Source organism: Notolepis coatsorum, assembly GCF_963971535.1.
Source record: "Notolepis coatsorum genome assembly, chromosome: 17".
NCBI classification, from domain to species: domain Eukaryota; kingdom Metazoa; phylum Chordata; class Actinopteri; order Aulopiformes; family Paralepididae; genus Notolepis; species Notolepis coatsorum.
In genome coordinates this window covers 65,637,027-65,657,631 of record NC_140181.1, presented here as the reverse complement: position 1 = coordinate 65,657,631, position 20,605 = coordinate 65,637,027, and the positions used below count along the sequence as shown (strand labels likewise).

The 20,605-nt window shown below is 43.9% G+C and overlaps 1 protein-coding gene across 3 annotated transcripts in view; it reads right to left on the bottom strand.

The window, feature by feature from the left end:
• The window catches only part of ahcyl1 (adenosylhomocysteinase-like 1), a gene marked incomplete at its 3' end in the record, with an annotated part of 68,877 nt that overhangs the window by 12,715 nt on the left and 35,557 nt on the right, over positions 1-20,605 (bottom strand). For all 3 annotated transcript variants that reach the window (XM_084333761.1, XM_084333762.1, XM_084333763.1), the window contains exons 4-13: positions 17,332-17,432; positions 16,110-16,212; positions 15,860-15,954; positions 14,879-14,985; positions 2,701-2,817; positions 2,459-2,522; positions 2,243-2,331; positions 1,986-2,056; positions 854-948; positions 664-762 (exon numbers count right to left, since the gene is read on the bottom strand). In XM_084333761.1, coding sequence (XP_084189887.1) covers positions 664-762; positions 854-948; positions 1,986-2,056; positions 2,243-2,331; positions 2,459-2,522; positions 2,701-2,817; positions 14,879-14,985; positions 15,860-15,954; positions 16,110-16,212; positions 17,332-17,432 — 941 coding nt within the window. The remainder of the gene's footprint in view (positions 1-663; positions 763-853; positions 949-1,985; positions 2,057-2,242; positions 2,332-2,458; positions 2,523-2,700; positions 2,818-14,878; positions 14,986-15,859; positions 15,955-16,109; positions 16,213-17,331; positions 17,433-20,605) is intronic.

Sequence of the window (20,605 nt, the reverse complement as noted above, 5' to 3'; positions counted from 1 at the left end):
AAGGAGTTGAGTTACAATGAGACACCTTTGCGTGGGAAAGCCTCCTTTAGAGCCTTGCTTCTCAAACATTTTCATGTCGAGGACCCCCAAATCGACACATAATAGGTCAGGGACCCCCATCTGAGAAGATATTTGTTTTTAGGTGTGATTTAGTCCAGAAGTCTATAACTATATGGAACATAGGCGTGGATATAACAGTGAAACCTATGCTCACAATAGTCATTCTTATACATTATCTCGTTGGACGAACCTATAATATACTAAAGTATTAGTGAACCACTGCTGTTGAGTGTTTAAAGGGGCATGCCACCCATTTTAAGAATTCCAATATATTATTATTTTGTCACCAGGAAAGTTTGGTCAATATCTTTGAACGCGCACCACTCTGTCCTCTGACTTTGTGAGGCCATAACATATTAAGTTGAATTCTCAAAGCCAGGTTCTGTAGGCTTATATTCTAGTAACAGGTCTGTATGGCCCCACAAATGTAGTCCTCCATTCACTGTCCACGGAGTCTCCCCGGTTGTTATATCCAGGTTTTTAGATCACGGAGAGAGTCGTGCGTGTTCACAAATATGAACATTCCTGCGGCACAGGAATGACATGTTCATTTTTAAAACGGATGGTGTTTTTGGGATACAGTCTTGTGTGACGATGAAGTACCTCCGCCAGTAGAACAACCCTCTTGCCGTCCGGCCAGATGACGTGGTCCACCTGAGAACGCACCCTCTCCCAGGTCAGCTCGGGACTCCGCATACTTGCCTTGGGACATACGGAATGGGATGGGTCAATACACCAGGGGGCAGAGACACAGACTCGCACAGATCTGAACGTGTGCCTCGGCATTGCCTACCACATCGATCTCGGTATTGGAATGTCCCATATTGCAAACTATGCAGCCGTTCTTCATTCGGTCCAGCTGCTCCCTGGTAACGATATTCTTATTACCTGAATGGGAAAAGAAAAGAAACACAGATCTGTTTTTAAAATGAAGTGATGGCAATTCAGGTTTTTTAAAAGATGAAAAATAGCTGAATGAGTTCAGCAATTTTTTTTAATAATTATGAATATCTTGGCATCTGGCTTGGGAAATGTACATTTAAATGCCATGTAGAGATAACCTTGCAAGTAAACTGCAACAGAAGGTTGACTTTTTGTACAGAAGCAAAACCTATTTTCCTATGCTTAGCAGAAGGAGGGTCATTGAAGCTATTTTTCTGTTCTGTTTTGGATTATGGAGACGTATTTTATAGACATGCTGCTGCTTCCACTCTAAAGCCTTTGGATTCTGTATATCATTCTGCCCTTAGGTTTATCACCGGTGACAGTTATGGTACCCATCATTGTATCCTTTATGATAAGGTTGGGTGGTCCTCTCTGGCAGAGAGATATGACTTGCACTGGCATCTGTTTAAAGCCATTGATGATCTTCCACCCTACATCACTTCATTGCTGGATTGGAACTCTGGACCTTATCATACTCGCTCTGGTGATTGACTTACGCTTAAGGTCCCCAGAATTTGTACTGAATTAGGAAAATCTGCTTTTAGCTTCTGTGCGCCCCACACGTGGAATGTTTTGCAAAGCACTTTAAAACTCAATACTTTAGTATCCATTGGTCAGTTTAAATCTACAATAGCCAACCATTTCAACTCAGTCTGTAGTTGTTTTAATTAATTTAAATAGTTTCATTGATTGACCTTTCTGTTTCTATATTGTTTTTGTATTGTACTGTACATCTCAATGTCGTTGTAAATGAGAGCTTGCTCTCAATGATCTTTCAAGATTAAATAAAGATTGAATGAATTTAGAAGTGAGGTTCTGTTCTGGTATCAGTGCATTGCCTCAATTGCATGACACTTTTCGGTGGGTTAATGAATGAGTGAGTTGTGACATTAAGCAGAGTATAAAGAAATTAAACAAGGCATAGATTTTCACGCTTATCAAGGCATAATTAAATAGATGCCATGGCACGGGCGGCTTACCAGTGCAGGTTATCACCACGTCCATCTGGCGAATGACCTCATTCAGCTTGACCACTCTGAAGCCATCCATGCTGAAATGACACATTTCCGTTTATTCATTTATTATTCGGGACAGTAAGATAATTCCTATTGGCAGAGCGACCTGTGAAAATCACCACTGTCAGTGCGATTTCCCCAATTAAGCAGATTGGAGGAAAACCAGGGCAGTACATTGATTCATTAATGGATTCTGCGTGGAGTACTGGTTAGTCACGCACCACCCTTGCAGGGCGCAGATGGGGTCGATCTCTGTGATGCACACAATGGCTCCAAGGGCCTTCAGAGCGGTGCAACAGCCCTTCCCCACCTACAGATCAGAGAAAAACAGTACAATACCATAGATAAAAGAGTCTAAGGAACGCAGAAATCCTGTTCCTATCGCCCAAACAGAAATAAGAAGCGAGAACCTCATTGAATTCAGAAGAACGACTCACCTCTCCATAACCACACACCACCACCTGTTTCCCTCCAAACATCACGTCGGTGGTCCTCTTCAAGCTGGCGTAAGGCAAAGAGGCTCGTCATCCAATTCAGTTTGAACACGTTCAAATAATAGGTGGTAAACAATGACTATATTAACTCTTTCACTACCACACTACAGACGGTGGTTGTGAAAGGGTTAACCCTTTGTCGTGTGGTAGTGAAAGGGTTAAGGTAATACATTCTCCTCCCTCACCCGTCCAGGATGGATTCACGGCAGCAGTAGAGGTTGTCAAACTTCTGCTTGGTGACCGAGTCATTCACATTCATGGCAGGGACACATAGCTTACCAGCCTTGGACAACTGGTACAACCTGAGAAGACAGACACACACACACAGACACACACACACACACACACATGTAGACACACACAGCAGGAGGGAATTTATAGATGGTGACATTATACTTTCCAGAGAGCCTGGCTAATTGGCCTTGTTGAGAGCCAGGACATAGCCAGCTGCTGTGTGCCGTTATGTTCCTCAGCAGGGCTCTGGTCCAATCAGAAGAATGGCCTTTTCGTACCACGATATATCAATATTATGAACCGATACTGAACACACTTTATATTTATTTATATTTTATTTATATTTATTGGTACTATTGCACTACAACTCATACCTCATTACACCTTACTGTAAATTGTACCTAAATTGTACCTCATCCCATTTCTGCATTGTACTGTATATTGTATTGTAACTCAGTTACTTTTCTACTCTGCATTGTATATTGTATATATGTATTGAACACTTTTGTCTACGTACTTGACTTCTATTTTATACTTATTATACTTATTTTATACTTATCTATTTTTATCTAGCACAATCTCTGGAGAAAAACAGAAAGAAGCATTTTATATAAAAGTATTCTGTACTGGGTGGCTACTTGAGACGCTGGGTTCGCCTGTTCGAGCCCAGCGCTCCACATTGCTTTCAGTTTAGCTGGTCGTCCGTACTAATACACATTGGCAGTATTAGGGGGTGGTAAACTGATGGGTGGGGATCGGGCGTTGTGGACAGCGACTCCTACAGGTCGGTTGGTGCGCCTGCGCAGTAAAATCAGGAAGCAATGGGGGCGGCGCCCCTCCAAAGCGCAGACCCCTGACGCTGAAAGATCGCGCCGCGCAGGTGAAAAGATGCGACTGCTGTTACCTCGAGTATCGGAGGGGACTCGTGCTATGTATGACTTAGTCCACATTGCAGCCGGCTTGTGGGAGGCAAGAAACAGCGTTCGAGACAGGGGAGGGTTTAATTGGATGATACGAAATTGGGATGGGAGAAAAATAGAAAATGGGAGAAAAAGTGGATACAAAAAAAAGTATTCTGTACTTTTGTATGACAACTAATAAAGAAACTTGAACTTGAAACTTGAATTCAGAGGTAGGTCCTTTTTTAGATTAGATTAGATTAAAATGTATTGTCATTATACACAAGTACAGTACAACGAAAATAAGTTTGGCATCCAACCAGAGTACAAATGTAACAGTAATGTAGCAACGGCAATATACAATGTGTACAGGTGATTAAACTGGGTATAAATACAAATTAGTACTACTGAGTCTATTTGCCATCCCATAGAGCCCCATTGAGAACCCGAAAATTTCGGAACGACCAAAGTTTTATGATGGATATGGATAGTACGGGTCCCCAGCACTCAGAAACTGCCGGATGCTAAGTTGTAAATGTTGGGCAACTTTTTTTATTTGCATAATCACCTAAATGGCCAAATCTCAGAAACTACTTGATCAATTTCAACAATGTTGGAGTTGTTTTGGGGGTTATTCGGGATACTGAATCCAGTTATGATACTTAAGAGAAGATTTTTTTTCAAAATTGCAATATTTACTGGAATTTACCAAATTTTGGTGCCATTTTTTATGAATTTTCTGTTTATAAATGTTTCAGAAGATGTAGAATTTATAGATAATTTTCATGGAATGTTCAATTGTAAACAGAATGATAATAATAATAATAACTTTATTTTGTAGAGCGCCTAATAGACCACTACACTTCCGCGTTACATTGAAATCGGGGAGGAGATTGCGGGGGGAGCAAATGAATGAATGTGGATGAGAGCCGTGATGTAAGTGGTTGCATTCCTAATTGATCATAACTAAATCGGCAGAGAAAAAGCCCATTTTTAAGCACCTATTCCCCATGCACATGCGCAGATTGCCCACGGATTGTGACGCCACGCACACCCGCCCTGGACTGTTCCATCAGAGGGGCGAGCTTCGGTGGCCAGTGTCCTTTCAGCCGAACAGGATAATGAAACAATGATCCCACTAAATGGCCAGACGCGTCTTATGGCGACATCTACAATTACCTCATTGAGTCTCCAGGTAGACTAATGTTTATATTTAAGTGCAGTGGTCTGTAGTCACTCACACTACCACCGAAGCTCCCCCCTCTGATGGAACAGTCCAGGGCGGGTGTGCGTGGCGTCACAATCCGTGGGCAATCTGCGCATGTGCAATAGGTGCTTAAAAATGGGCTTTTTCTCTGCCGATTTAGTTCTGATCAATTAGGAATGGGTCGCGCCGTGTTCAGGAGATTCAGGCGCATAAAAGTCTATTCGATCATGTCTCCAGCACCCCCACAGCCGTAGCTGCAATCACTTACATCACGGCTCTCATCCACATTCATTCATTTGCTCCCCCAGCTATCTCCTCCCCGATTTCAGAATCCCGGAAGACTATTGTTGATGAGTTGTTATGAAGAGCTGGCTACAATCCAGGAACAAAGAGATACAATGGTAAACCACTATCCATATCTTCCTCATTCCTGGTTGTGTCTGTGTGAAATATCTCCCCAAACAGTTTCAAATGTTCTCGAGGTCATGTCCTACAAAGTATCCTCTCTATACAGTCTGCCCCATTGTTCTGACCAGGATTATTACGTTCCTTTTGGCCTCCTTCTATAGGCCTAGTTATCAAATTCTTGGTTTGCAATGTTTTTGCACCTTGTGGGTAAATAAAAACCCAGTTTTCATCTACAACTCCTGTTTCCTCATTGTCTCACTGCTTGGTCCCTAACAAGGAGAAATGGGCATTCTAAACACTCTGTGCAAGGCCTCTATTAGGCGGTAAATTGTTCTGTTTTCACAATGTGTGCCCTCTATCGTATCAAGATACATATTCCATTGTGTATGGAATAACACTCACCTTTAACATTCACTTTAAACACTTTTTAACACTACACCATATTGTATCTATTTATTAGTAAAAGATTTGCACTACCTCTCTAACTCATCTTTGCATTTGTTTACATTGTGTACTTGTACTAGTTTGTATATTTTGTATAGTGTTTGGTCTTTATTTTTTTTACTTTTTTACTGTCTGAAGCACAATCGCAGGGGGCTCATACAGAACCAAGCATTTCACTGTAATGTACATGTACCTTATATGTGACAAATAAGCTGGTCAGGAAGGCCAGTAACATGGTGGGAGTGGAGCTAGACTCTTCCTCTGTCAGAGAGGAAGAAAGCTCCACGCCATCATGGACAACCCCTCCCACACGCTATACACAGACTTGGCTGATAGAAGGAGCATGTTCAGTGTTAGACTAAGACTCCCTAGATGCAACACTGAACGGCACAGGAAGTCCTTAATTCCAACAACCATCAGAGTATACAACGCATCACTGTGCCTCACTGCCTCACCACAGAGTGACAGTACAAACTCTGGTAATCTTCCTGGACTTTTGACTTCTTATTTTTACATTCACTTAAAAAAATGTATTAAAAAAAATTCTACATTTATTACTGTAAATTTTACTGTATATTTTTGTCTGTATATTTTAGAATGTATATATTTTAGAATGTATATCCCGGACTGTATTTTTATTGTTATTTTTGACTACCTAAACTTTACGCAACATAGGGGAGGAGCAAACATAGCTTACATAGCAGCCTTCTAAACTCTAATTTGAAAATTACCTTGAAGAAAAAGTTTTCTGCCAGTGAAGAATGCTCCTGTTGTCTCCCAACCACAAGCAGACACGTTACTTTCCAAAAACGGAAAGTTATCATGGGCCCACTCCCCACTTGAACAACATAATATATATTATGTATGTATAATTGGGTGGGTGGGGGGAGTAGGGGTAATGTTTTATTTAAATGGTTATTTAGGTAATCAACAAAGTAACATGAAGCACCTGAAACATACATTTGGGTAACACTTTTGATTATGATCATTTTCTGGAGGTTTAAACTGCTGGGGTCAAAATGTCCCTAAGGATAAAGAGTGTAAAGTCAATTTGAGGATAACAGGAGGGTTAACAAAACCATTTCAAATAATTTTTGCCCTGCTAGATAGAGGTAGCAAATAACTCTAAGGATGGCAATAATAATAATAAACGTTATTTGTACAAATTCCATACAATAATTGCAGCCCAAAGTGCTTCACAGCATAAAATACACTAGAATACATCAAATGAGCATAAAATAGACAGAATAAATGCAATGCAGAAAATAAAAATACAAGATGATAGAAGTAGATGATCGTAGTGTTCTTGGGGGCATGTAGTTGACAAGAAAATTGCCAATATAGCTTGGTCTGGTTCCATTTAGGGCTTTGTACATAAGGAGGAGGCCTTCAAATCAATTCTAAATGTTACCGGAAGCCAGTGTAATAGCCTAGCTGAGAGTTGAATAAGCTGAAGTATTTTCTTCAGTCGGCTTGGAATAAAGGCATGGATCCGTTTTTCAGCATCCTTTTGATTTATAAATGGTTGTACTTTAGCTTTGTTTCTAAGGTGGAAGAATTATGTTTTTGTCACCTTGTTAATGTGGGACTTAAAGCTTACAGTAGACCTGAGTCTATGATAACCAAGACTTGTAAGCAAGGAGTAAGTTTCCCCATAATATTATTCAGTAGAATTTCTCTTGAAATTGAAAATTGGTTAATTGAAATTGAAATTGAAATTAAATTCCAGTAAATATTGCAATTCCGAAACTCATAAATGGATTCAGCATCCCGAATAACCCCCAAAACCACTCCAACATTGTTGAAATTGATCAAGTAGTTTCAGAGATTTGTCCATTTAGGTGATTATGCAAATGTGGCTAATTATGCAAATAAAAAGGTTTCCCAACATGTACAACTTAGCATCCGGCAGTTTCTAAGTGCTGGTGACCCATACTATCCATATCTATCATAAAAGTTTGGTGGTTCCAAAATTTCCGGGTTCATTGTGTTGGCAAATAGACTATATGTACAGAGTTGTAGTATAATAAATAAAGAAAGTATGACTACTACTGGCCAGCAGCGTAACTAGTAAGAGTAGGATATGTACAGATATAGATATAGTAAAGGACTATGTACAGGTAAGTACAGACAGGAGGATAGATATATATCCGGTGAGAATAAATATATATATATACAGCATTATTGTACATGCTATCATACAGAGCTATGGGTTATGCAGATGTTCAAGCAAGTATATAGAGGGGTTATATGCAGCTATATTCAGACAAATATGGGTTTATATATGCAGTAAATATAAAGATATAAATGTAAATATGCTGTATATAACTTTTCAGATGATCATTCCCAACATCAGCAACTGTTCTATGTGATCCGGGTGAAATTGGTGTCCATCTCATCTCAGTTTCAGTTCAGTTCAGTTGTAACTCTATTAACACTTTCAATGCCAACGACGAGATAGCTCGTTTGTTCATGCTGACCATTCATTGCCAGCGACGAGAGATCTCGTTTTTTTTCTTTTTGTGATTTGAATTCATATTTCATCAATCTAGCCTCACGTTAGTGCTGCAAACTCTCTCTGAGCTCCATTGGGAAAATACCGCCCCCTATCGTCTCTCCCTGTGATACTGCACCCCTTTGGAATGGATTGAATGAAACACATGGGGGAAAAAATCCTGCTTCCACACTTCTCAGGCAAGTCACCCGAGATTCATTGCCGAGCCCCAGAACAGCGTGGAATACATATTTCCAGTACCCAGCGTTGGATCAATAAACGCGATCGATATTTGGAATGGCGATCAGGAATTGGAATAATCTTTTTGGAGAACATCTGATCTGAGGTAAGGAATCTATTTTACCAGTCTTAGGATAATCAGAGCTTTTTTCACAGAGATATCAACGTGTGCCCTATGTGTGTGTGTGTGTGTGTGTGTGTGTGTGCTGATCAGGAAATGAGATAATCGATTATAGCGTGCATAAGTACACATATACTATCGATAATCTAGCGTTTATTTGAAAACGATTCATAAATAGGCCGAAAAATGACAACGTTTTTTGTAGGGATGCCCGATCGATCGGCCAGCGATCGGTATCGGCCGATATTCAGTATAAATATGAGATCTGTGAATTCCGATAATGCTTTATTTTCGCAGATCGTGAAAACCGATCGAAAAACATGATCCAATTCTTAGCTGAGATCTCACTCGCTCTCAGACACACAGAGCTGCAAACTGCCGCTCCTCCTCCTCCTCCTGCCCCTCCCTTACCCGTGTAAACACAGAGGAGGCTCCTCTGCTATAGTCTGGTGCAGGGACCGTGAGCTAACGTTAGCTACCTAGCTATCGTTACTGTTTAAACAGAATGACCCAGTCAACTATTCACTTTTAGTTTAACACTTTGATTGCCATGGGTTAAATTCATGATATACCATAGATTGCCAGCTCTATTTGTCTATGGAGAAGTACCCCTTCTTTGCATGGCTATAACTTTTTAAATTCTATTGCTACATTGCCATTATTAGGGCCCATTCAAAGTCCTATATGTATTGTTCATTGTGTAGCAACGTTAAACTTTTTCATTCACATATTCATAGTAAAGTATGGTCTAATGTATAAGTATGTTTTCATCTCTTTCTGCAGCTTTCTCCAGAACGTGATCTATAGCCCCAAATGCATTATATTGATGATGAAATACAGTTTGATGGCAATCGGGGCGATATAAAAATTTTCAATTGGACGTACCTCTAGAATGATCTACGTATGATCTGATGATGACCGGATGGGCGGGGGATCGTTTATAATTCCGTGGGCAGCGTTATATCATTCATCTAGTGTGGGTCATATTTCATCATAACAGTTTATATGGAACACGTTCAAAAATAACGCTGAATCTTACCGGATCTTCCTCGCGCCGTTGGACGATCAGCGTGGTGTAGACCGTTTTCGATTATGGGGTGTTTATCCTGATGAACCATTTCCAGCTTGTATAATACTATATACGTCCAAATAACGTTGTTTATTGAGTTAGGGCGAGCGATTGATCATCCAGTGTGTTGAGATGGAGTCCGGCTACCGGACGCGAGTGCCCGGAGCTCATATGGATGAGCACTTCCTGTTTGGGGCGCCCCTCCCTCTTGGCCGATCTGCCGATCGGCCACCAGATGGCGCTCTCGAACCGTTAGACAGTTGGTGGGAGCCCACCAGCACATCTCAGGGCTCCGGAAAGAAAATATGATTTCGATCACAGATTTTTGAAATATTGATATCAAAGACGAGTTACGGCGTCCTCGGCACCTTTAGCATGGCTCTGAATGACGTGAAAAAGCGTTTTCCGGCAATCAAAGTGTTAATACATGAGGCATTGTCTAACGGTATATAGCCGGCTAGCTACTGATAGCTCCTGATATCAACAAATGCTCCAGCAATAGTCTAGTAGTGCATGTTGATACCTCTGTTAGCTCACGTTAGCTCACGTTAGCTCACTGTTCAAAACGAAATGTCCCATTAAACTAAATAGTTCACTGAGGCGTTGTCTTAACGTTATCTAGCCGGCTAGCAGTAGCTACAGATAGCTCCTGATATCAATGTCTTATAACATTGATTCGATGCGTATTCAAGCCCCGGCTTGCATCTCAGTCACGAACGGGGCTAGCTGAGGGAGTAGGGTATATCTGCAGAGCCGCAGTCCCTGCTGAGGGCATGCTGAATGTGATTTGACCAAAGCAGAGTATACACACAGACAGTGGAGATAGCGAGCATTTTGACTTGTTGCGTGGTGGCGATGTCTCGCAGATAATATAACTACAAGTATAATTATATAATATATATATTTTATAAAAAATTTAATAAAAAAAGTATATATATATTTTTTAATATAAAACCAAAAACGATCGGTATCGGATCGGTATCGGCCGATATGGCTCAAGACGATCGGTGATCGGTATCGGTGGCAAAAAACGTGATCGGGGCATCCCTAGTTTTTTGTGTATTCCAGAATATTCCAGTAAAGGGCGATTATCACAGAATCTTTATATTTTCCTGAAACTTTAAAAAAAAACTAGCGTTTTTCAAAATGGTATAAAACGGAAATGAACTGATTAAAATTGTGAGGATTCGCCAGTCCCTGGACCCTTTTCCCCTGTCTACTCTCCTCAACAGCCCCCACCCTTGCAGGAACTTTTCCCTGCCTCCTACTCTCCTCAACAGCCCCCACCTTTGGACATTCTTATACTCTTGGCGTTTTTATTGTCTCCTGTGTTGTTTAACTGTGTTCTGTCTTTAGTCTCGTTCCCTTTGTAATTATTTATTAGTTCCTTGTATGTTTTGTTTACTCTGTCTAGTGTTCTTTTCTTGTGTAGTTAGTTCTGTGTGCTTCCCTGTTTATATTCCCCATTGTGTTTGATCTGGTTGTTTTCCTGTAGCCCTGTTAGTTCTGCCCTTCCCTCATGTGTGTCTCGTTTTGCTAATTGCCCTGCTGTCTCTCTAGTGTTAATTGTTTCCCCTATATCTGGTGTGTGTTCCCTACTCTTATTGTTGGTTCATTGTTTCGGTTCCATGTTTGATATCCTCGTCCCTGTTTCATGTGCTGTTCTCCTGTGTTCATAGTAAGTTTCCCAGTGTCATTTAGTGTTGTGTTTTTGGACTTGCTCTCTTTATGAGATTATTCTTTGTTTTGTATTTTGCCCTCTGCCTGTTTTAGCTGAGCTATACCTTGTTTTGTTTTGCTACTGCCTTGGAAGTATTTTTGTTACACTTCACCCCTGGCTCGAAGTGTTCGAATTAAAGGAGCAGTGCTCATTTTTGACAATCTACCTTTACCTCTCCCTCGTATCTGTTTGCGCCTGGGCCCTCTGCTAACAATCCCTAACAGAATGAACCGACCATGTCTGGACCCAGCGAACAGAACAAGGGAGGCTTTGAGCGCCTTGGAGGCGTTCAGACTGGGGGATGTACCTTCCTCCTCCTTGGAGGAGAGGAAGGAGGTTTTGCGTCTGCTCTATTCTCTCAGGGAGTGGCACCCTGAGCTGGCCCCACAGCTGGAGGAGTATGGCAGACACTGGATCAAGTGCCTATACCAGCCTCCAGCCTCCAGTCAAGCCCCTACTGCTGGTAAGGCCTCTACCACCAGCATAGCCTCAACTGCTAGGGTACCTACTGCTAGCACCTCAGCCCTGTCTGCTAGACCCACGGTGTGTGTAGCAGTTAGCTTAGGCCCCGCAGCTCTCACTTCTCAGGCAGCTAGCACTGGCCTTATAGCTAACCCTGCCCCTGTGGTTAGCCTAGCCCTTGTAGCCTCGACAGCTACCCCGTTAGCTCCTACTGCTACCGAGTCACGGCGAGCTAGAAGATCTAGGAAGGCTAGCTTAGGCCCCGCAGCTCTCACTGCTCAGGCAGCTAGCACTGGCCCGATGGCTAACCCTGCCCCTGTGGTTAGCCTAGCCCTTGTAGCTTCGTCAGCTAGCCTGTTCCCTACAGCTAGTCCAGCCCCGTCTGATAGCTTAGCCTCTGCAGCTAACAAGGCCTCAACAGCTAGGACTGCCCCGTCAGCTAGCTCGTTCCCTATGGCCCCTGTTTCTCTGGTCTCCGTTCCTTGGTCTGGCCCTCCAGCCAGTGTTTACTATCCTGCTAGAACAGTTATCAGGATGGGTTATACCCATGTTACTCCGACTAACACTTTAGCCCCGTCTGCTAGCGTTGCACGGACAGCTAGCAGGTCTCAGAAGGCTAGCAAGGCTAAGAAGACAAGCATGGTCTCAGCTGCTAGAGTAGCCCTGTCAGCTAGTTCAGCCCAGGCTACTCGCACAGCCCCCACTGCTAGCTCAGCCCCTGCTAGCTTACTCCGGAATGCTAATGTAGCCTCTGCTGCTAGCTCCTCAGCCTCGTCTGCTAGAGCCCCTGCTGCTAGCATCTCAGTCGCGTCCGCTAGAGCCCCTGCTGCTAGCGCCTTAGCCTCGCCGGCTAGTGTAGCACCTACAGCTAGCACTCGAACCCTCTCGGCTAGTGCACCCTCCGCAGCTAGTACAGGCCCTGCAGCTAGCACTGCCAGGGCAGCTAACCCAGCCGCTACTGCCAGCCTAGCCCCCGCTAGTGTAGCCCTAGCAGCTAGCTTTACCCAGGTAGCTAACCCAGTCTCTACTGCCAGTTTAGCCCCTGCTAGAGCAGCTCTAGCTGCCCCTGTTCCTCCGGCTCCCGGGAAGACCCTGACGTCTAGTCCGGGTCGTGCTCCTGTCCCCGGGAGGTCTCCTGGTCCCGGCTCCTGGTCTGGTCCAGCCCTGCCCCGTGGTCTACGCCGTGGTCTGCACCGAGGTCGATCTGCACCTGGAGAGTCGTCTGGTCCAGCCCTGCGCCGTGGTCAACGCCGAGGTCTGCACCGAGGTCGATCTGCACCTGGAGAGTCATCTGGTCCCGTCTCCTCATCTGGTCCCGTCTCCTCATGTCCAGGCTCGTCATCTGGTCCCGGCTCGTCATCTGGTCCCATCTCGTCGTCTGGTCCCATCTCCTCATCTGGTCCCGGTTCGTCGTCTGGTCCCGGCTCTTCATCTGGTCCCGACTCCTCTTCTGGTCCAGTCCGACTCCGTGGTCTACGCCGTGATCGTCATCTGCAGAGACCCCCATCCGGGGTTCTGCGCCCGGTACCAAGGTCTGCGCCTGGGGTGGTCCCCGTCGGGGGTCCTGCTCCGAGGTCGTCGCCTTCGCACCTCTGCTCCGGCTCGTCTGGTCCGGTCCCGAGTCCGGCGCTTGGAGGAGCCCCTGCCTGGGGTCCTACTCCGGGCCTGTCACCCTCGCCCCTTTGCTTCAGTTCCCCTCGACCCCCTCATCGGCCCTCTGTCCCTGCTACCGGTTCCCCTCGACCCCCTCATCGGCCCTCTGTCCCTGCTACCAGTTCCCCTCGACCCCCTCACCGTGTCCCTGTCCCTGTTCCCATCTCTAGCCCCCCTCTCCTGGCCTCTGTCCCCGTCTCCGGTCCTCCTGATCCCGTGCCCCGTTCTCCCCTCTCCGGCCCCGTTCCTCTGCCCCGTTTCTCCTGTGCCCCTCCTGGGTTCCTGTCACCGCTCCCCTGCCCCGGTGTCGCTCGTCCCGGCCTTGTCCGTCCTGACTTTTTTTTTCCCCGGACTCTCCCTGTGTTCTCCCGGCCCCCTGTCCTGCCCGTTCCCGGACGGTCCCTTTTGACGTCTGGGAGCCGTCTGTGGAGGGGGGGGTACTGTGAGGATTCGCCAGTCCCTGGACCCTTTTTCCCTGTCTACTCTCCTCAACAGCCCCCACCCTTGCAGGAACTTTTCCCTGCCTCCTACTCTCCTCAACAGCCCCCACCTTTGGACATTCTTATACTCTTGGCGTTTTTATTGTCTCCTGTGTTGTTTAACTGTGTTCTGTCTTTAGTCTCGTTCCCTTTGTAATTATTTATTAGTTCCTTGTATGTTTTGTTTACTCTGTCTAGTGTTCTTTTCTTGTGTAGTTAGTTCTGTGTGCTTCCCTGTTTATATTCCCCATTGTGTTTGATCTGGTTTGTTTTCCTGTAGCCCTGTTAGTTCTGCCCTTCCCTCATGTGTGTCTCGTTTTGCTAATTGCCCTGCTGTCTCTAGTGTTAATTGTTTCCCCTATATCTGGTGTGTGTTCCCTACTCTTATTGTCGGTTCATTGTTTCGGTTCCATGTTTGATATCCTCGTCCCTGTTTCATGTGCTGTTCTCCTGTGTTCATAGTAAGTTTCCCAGTGTCATTTAGTGTTGTGTTTTTGGACTTGCTCTCTTTATGAGATTATTCTTTGTTTTGTATTTTGCCCTCTGCCTGTCTTAGCTGAGCTATACCTTGTTTTGTTTTGCTACTGCCTTGGAAGTATTTTTGTTACACTTCACCCCTGGCTCGAAGTGTTCGAATTAAAGGAGCAGTGCTCATTTTTGACAATCTACCTTTACCTCTCCCTCGTATCTGTTTGCGCCTGGGCCCTCTGCTAACAATCCCTAACAAAAATACAATCCGTCTCGACAATGTTGACTGCAAATAAGTCATTGATAAGCGACGGCCAGATTAGACACATAATTTAAGACATAGTTTATGCGTTTGCAAATATGAGAGCTCTATCATTGAAGTGGACGCTGGCATTCAAGGGGGGTAAGGTGCACCGCATGGCTGGCAATGAAAGTGTTAATGAACCAGTCCCGGTCCAGGCTAACCTGTGCACTCCAGTCACGCTCTCCTCCACGATGCCCTGGGCCTTTTTGAAGACGCTCGGGTACTTCTTATACACCCAGTGGGTCAGGTCCCCCCCATCATCCAGGATCTGAGAGGAACACCCAGCAGGCACAACCGTGTTAAAAGCCAACCTCCACAATAGACGGGTTTCTTGTTTGTAAATCAGCAATACCCGCTGAATCACGTGACTGAGTTGCCCCCTACCTGCGTTGAGCTGTGGCGCTAAAGAAAGTACAATGGGGTTCTATGGAGAAACCATGAAACTCCCCTGAATAAATCTGTTTCAAACGGAAAACAGCTGGATGTAATTTTGTCTTTCACCTCTTACATAGCTAACTTTAGCATGGATTGATTGTTTAGATCGCTAGCATGGCTAACAAATGCAAATATATTGTAGTCTGCCATGTTGTTCTGACCAGGATTACGTTCCTGTTTGCCTCCTTGATGCACGCGCACACTGAGTCTGACGTGGACGAGAAACACGTCTATTTGTTAATTAATTAATTTGGATGCCATCTTGATTTGAAAGACAGGATGGGGCTTCACAGCCATATATTTCCAAACACAGAACCTACAGTGGCAAAAAACGATGTCAGTTAAACATACGTAATTAGGATAGTGTTCTGCTTTTAATTTAGATCCTTTTTTTGGGTGCTAAGTGCTATTTCAAGTGTGAAGTTTTATTTCACTTAATTCTTTTCACAGACAATTATCTTTTTTCATTGTTATTTTTTTTAATTTTATATTGTTTGAAATAAACCATTCATTCATAAACTACTCATGCATTCAAGTGCTATTTCTGTAGCTACGTTTCAACATTGCACTGAATGGGTGCTTCCAACCCATTGCATCAGTTAAAACTATTTGGCAGGGGAGTGTGAAACAAGTGAATAAAGTGCCACTCTGTGGCGGTGGAGTGTACGATGGGTGCCAGGTGTATCAAGAGGGTGTCAGGCTGATACCATGTTGGCCTGCCAGCCTTCTGTGTTGACACAGCGGTCGATACACCACCAGAAGTCATCCTCCGACTCGCCCTTCCACGCAAACACGGGCACTCCTATGGGAAATGAGGCGGACAGACACAGAGAGAGAGAGAGAGAGAGGGAGAGGGAGAGAGAGAGGGAGAGAGAGAGAGATGGGCAAACTGTGTACTGAATGGATCCATTAGAGGACAAGTGTGTTGACTGAGTGTGTTCCCTGAACTTCCCTCACCAATCTCAGCTAAAGCTGCGGCCACCTCGTTCTGAGTGGAGTAGATGTTGCAGGCGGTCCAGCGACACTGAGCGCCCAGGGCAACCAGGGTCTCGATCAGAACCTAACGCCACACGACAGAAATAAAAAACTCTTAACTGTTTTGCACACATTAATTTAGTTTGACAGTTACTGAGAGTAAATTAGTTTGAATGTGGCCACCATCGGGGACATTGAATCATTGTGTTTTTTGTTAATTACAGCTCAACGAAATGATAAAGTAGCAGTCCCTATAAGGCAAGTTATTGCAACTTTTTTGCATCATTTCATCATCATCATCATTTATTTATTCGTACATGGAATTACAACAACAGTACATATTCATATAATTCACCAAATCCCATGGCCGAAAGGAACAGGAAGAAGAAAAATTCTTATATATACCTGCCCCTACACACACACAACACACCGATAGACTTATTGCGTAAAACCAAACAGAATATACCCATTTTGCAAAAATGGAAACATCAACACAACCAAATTAAATCAACATAAATAAACCCATTTTGTGTATCTATCAGTCAAACTACATATTTACGTTCATTCATTTACACACACACACACACACACACACACACACACACACACACACACACACACACACACACACACACACACACACACACACACACACACACACACACACAGCTATACATTTATATAATGTATTATACTTCTATATACTATATAATTTCTATTTTATTATAATATAACTAAATCATACTATTTATACTACACCATATTGGTACAGTATTATACAATATTTTAATATATTATTAATCTATGTTACGCTGCTATATACTATATTACTATACTCATACTGGCCTACACTGCAACTCTATGCTACGTCATCCTGACACGCTAAACTGCAATATTATACTAAACTGTGCTATACTGTCTATGTATCTTTTCTTTGCACAACCTTTTGAAGTGAAATATATTAGTAGAACTCTTTTCATCATTCTGCAAAGAGTTCCATAGTTTGATACCTATAACTGAGGTGCACCTTTGTTTTAAGGTTGTTCATGCAAATTTCAAGGCGTGTTCAGTTCTCAAGATTCTAATTTGTGAGATTGTACAAGACAATACAATAGAAACATATTACATTACAACAATTATGCATCGACCTTAAAGACGTTGACACACAGTCACGTAAACACTAAAGTGAATGCGGGAGACTCACGGCTGTCTGGGCAGTGATGTGGGTACAGCCTACTATCTTGGCCCCGGCCAGTGGCTTCTCCCCCTGGGCTCTCTTCCGCAGTGAGATGAGAGCTGACATGTCTGTCAAGGAGGGGAGGGACCAAGGGAAGAAAAGTGGGAGAAATACAGAGATTAAGAGGGGGAAAGGGATATATATACTGTAGTGGGAACGGGATACCAGAAAATGTATTCCCTGTTTACTGCAGAGTGCAGGGACTGAGAGACCCATGTTACTGACCAAACATTCATAATGTAGAGCTACTCTTTTAACATGTAGACCACCTATTTTATGGTGGTAATAAATGTAATAAATGTAATAAAAAAAGTCAACCAACGAACTCGTTTCTTGTACCGGATCTCCTCACTGGTAAACAAGAATACCCTGAAGACTCTAGCAGGAGCACTCATTCAAGGGTACTACGACTATGCTTGCACCTCATGGTACCAAAGCACCTCAAAGGCGCTAAAAACAAAATTACAAACATCTCAAAACAAACTGGTCAGACTACTGCTTGACCTTACTCCTAGAACCCACCTCACCCCTGCCCACTTTGACAACCTAGGATGGCTTAGAGTAGACGACAGAGTACAGCAACTTGCAATGGGCCTGGTCTACAAGATACACTACACGACCAAGGTACCCATGTACATGACTAAATACTTCCCAAAGGTCAGTGAATACCACGATCACAACACCAGAGGGAGCTCCACAAATCATGTTAAACCCAGATTCGGCTCAAACAAGGGACTAAACCCGTTTCGCAATTATGCCACATCAATGTGGAACGCCCTACCCAAAGCTGTAAAGGAATGTGAATCACTACCCACTTTCAAAAACACTCTCAAAAAACACCTAAGGGAGACTGCAACTCGAAACTGGCCCCTGTAAATGTCCGAACACAACCCCCTCCAATGTACAGTAAATTACCAAGTATGGTCTTGTCAATAATCCAATGTACAGTGTTGTTTGTACAGTTGTACAGTGTCCCCCACCCACCCCTCCTACCCCCCCCCCCCCCACCCACCCAACCACCTCCAATGTACAGTCCCCACCCACCCCTCCTACCCAACCCCCCCCCCCCCCCCCACCCCTACCCCCCCCCCCCCCCCCCACTCCTACCCCCCCCCCCCCCCCCCCAACCACCTCCAATGTACAGTCCCACCCCCACCTACCCAATCCAATGTACAGTTTCTACGCCTAATGTATATACTCTTTTCTTTCTGGACTCTTTTTGTATCACAAATACAGTACTGTAATTGCAAATCTGGTATGTCATAAATGTATAGATGTAGCAGTACTGTCTATCTGTATGTCATGTATGTCATATATGTTACGATGAATTGGAAATGGGGGACCCTGGTGTAAACAAGACGAAAGTCTTTCTCTGGTCTGCATCCCCTTAACAATTGTATGTATTGAGCTGTACTGCCACTGTACCCATTCTGCAATCTGTTAATAAAGTTTTCATTCATTCATTCATTCATTCATTTTAACAAAAGCACTTACAGCACCTTTAAGACTAAAGGCACAAATTGTAATTTCACTGACCTGTCTGCCTTAATGTGTTTGGGATCAATGAATGAAAAGTGAGGGAGCCTTTGCTCCGAGTATAAAAACCCGACACTGGAGTCACCTATCGGAGCATGTCATTTACATATGAAAACTTCCAGCGCAACGTCTGTCACTCGTGCAGGGCTGGAGGGGAAAATCGCTATTTATTGATGTGGTGGAACGAGGACAGAATGGGACGGACAGAGCGAAGACAGTATAAAGCACAAAGTGACAGGCCCTATGGTCGCAGCAGACGTGGCCTTGAACATCAGCCCAGAAACTGTCCTGCCTGTGGTGAAATATGTAACAGTTTTACCAAACACTGATGGATCAGAGAGAATATGCACGCCATTGAGGATGGTGATGCTGATGTGTTGTTTGTGGGAACTGTGGAGTGTGACGAACATGAGCAGACAAAGCTACTAAACGAGGAGGGACATGCATGCCAGCTTAACACACGTCACACAAGACAAAAAGGCCGGACTAATGACGAAGGACAAATGGATGATGACTTGAATGCATCAAATGCTCAGGTTAACACTGTCTCTCATGATATGTGGGCTACCCCAATATTTGTCAATGGAACAATTGATATATCTCTCTTTTCTTGATCCTCCAATAACAACTGTTTTCCTAAGGTAAGGATTGGTTTGGATTGGTTGACCATTGTAAGCTCTCAATGGCATTTGTCTTCCGTGTATGTATGGTGTATGGTTGATGTTTCAACTCTTTAAAATCACTCATACTTATTATATTGGCCTGAGCCTCAGTGTCCAACTTCATATTCACAATGGACCTATCTCAAACCCCGCCCTCTTATCTTGATCCTCCAATCATATACTGTTGCTTACCTCAGGAAAACTGTTGTGATTGGAGGATCAAGAAAAGAGGGTGGGGTTTGAGATTGTGATTATGAAGTTGGACACCGAGGCTCAGGGAGTGTGTAGGCTAGAAGAAAACAAGCCACCATGATCTACTCTTGGTTGTTGTACCTGAGGGTTATGAATCTCTGTTGGGGGATAAAGCCTGTGTCAATCTGGCCTCTGTACAAAGGATGAATATCCTTAAATTAATCTTTATGTATGCTAAATCACACTCATGTAAATCTGAAGGTGTCCAAACTTGTGAGGACATTGTGAAAAAATATGATGATGTGTTTGGAGGGTTTGGGACGTTGTCTTTTGGGCCATCCAATTACTCTCACGGATAATGCTAAGCCAGTCCATACACGCATGAGTGAAATGGTGGGAGCTAAATGTTTTTTTCTAAATTGGATACTTGCCAGTGGATTTTGGCAAGTGAGGTTGGATGAGCCCAGCTCAAAATCGGTGTCGATTTAATACTCTATTTGGGGCGGGATTCCTATCAGAGGCTGCCATTTGAAATAACTTCAGCCACAGAGTTATTTCAAAAGGCTACAAAACATTAACGTCATAGAGGCCATAGAGGGGGCATGTTGATGATCATCTGGGGGTCATCAATCACGCTATTAGCTATTAACGCTATCTCCCCTGGATCCCCTCCCTGCTGAACAGGCGCCCGACCGACCAGTAGGAGTCACTGTTGCAACGACCAGGACTCATACCCCACGGCTTCCCACTCGTGAACACAGCCGATTGTGCAGAACCTGGGTAACCGTGCTTAGACCTCTACACTAATCAGCCGCCCTATAGTGTAAATTTAAACTTTTTTATCAAAGTTT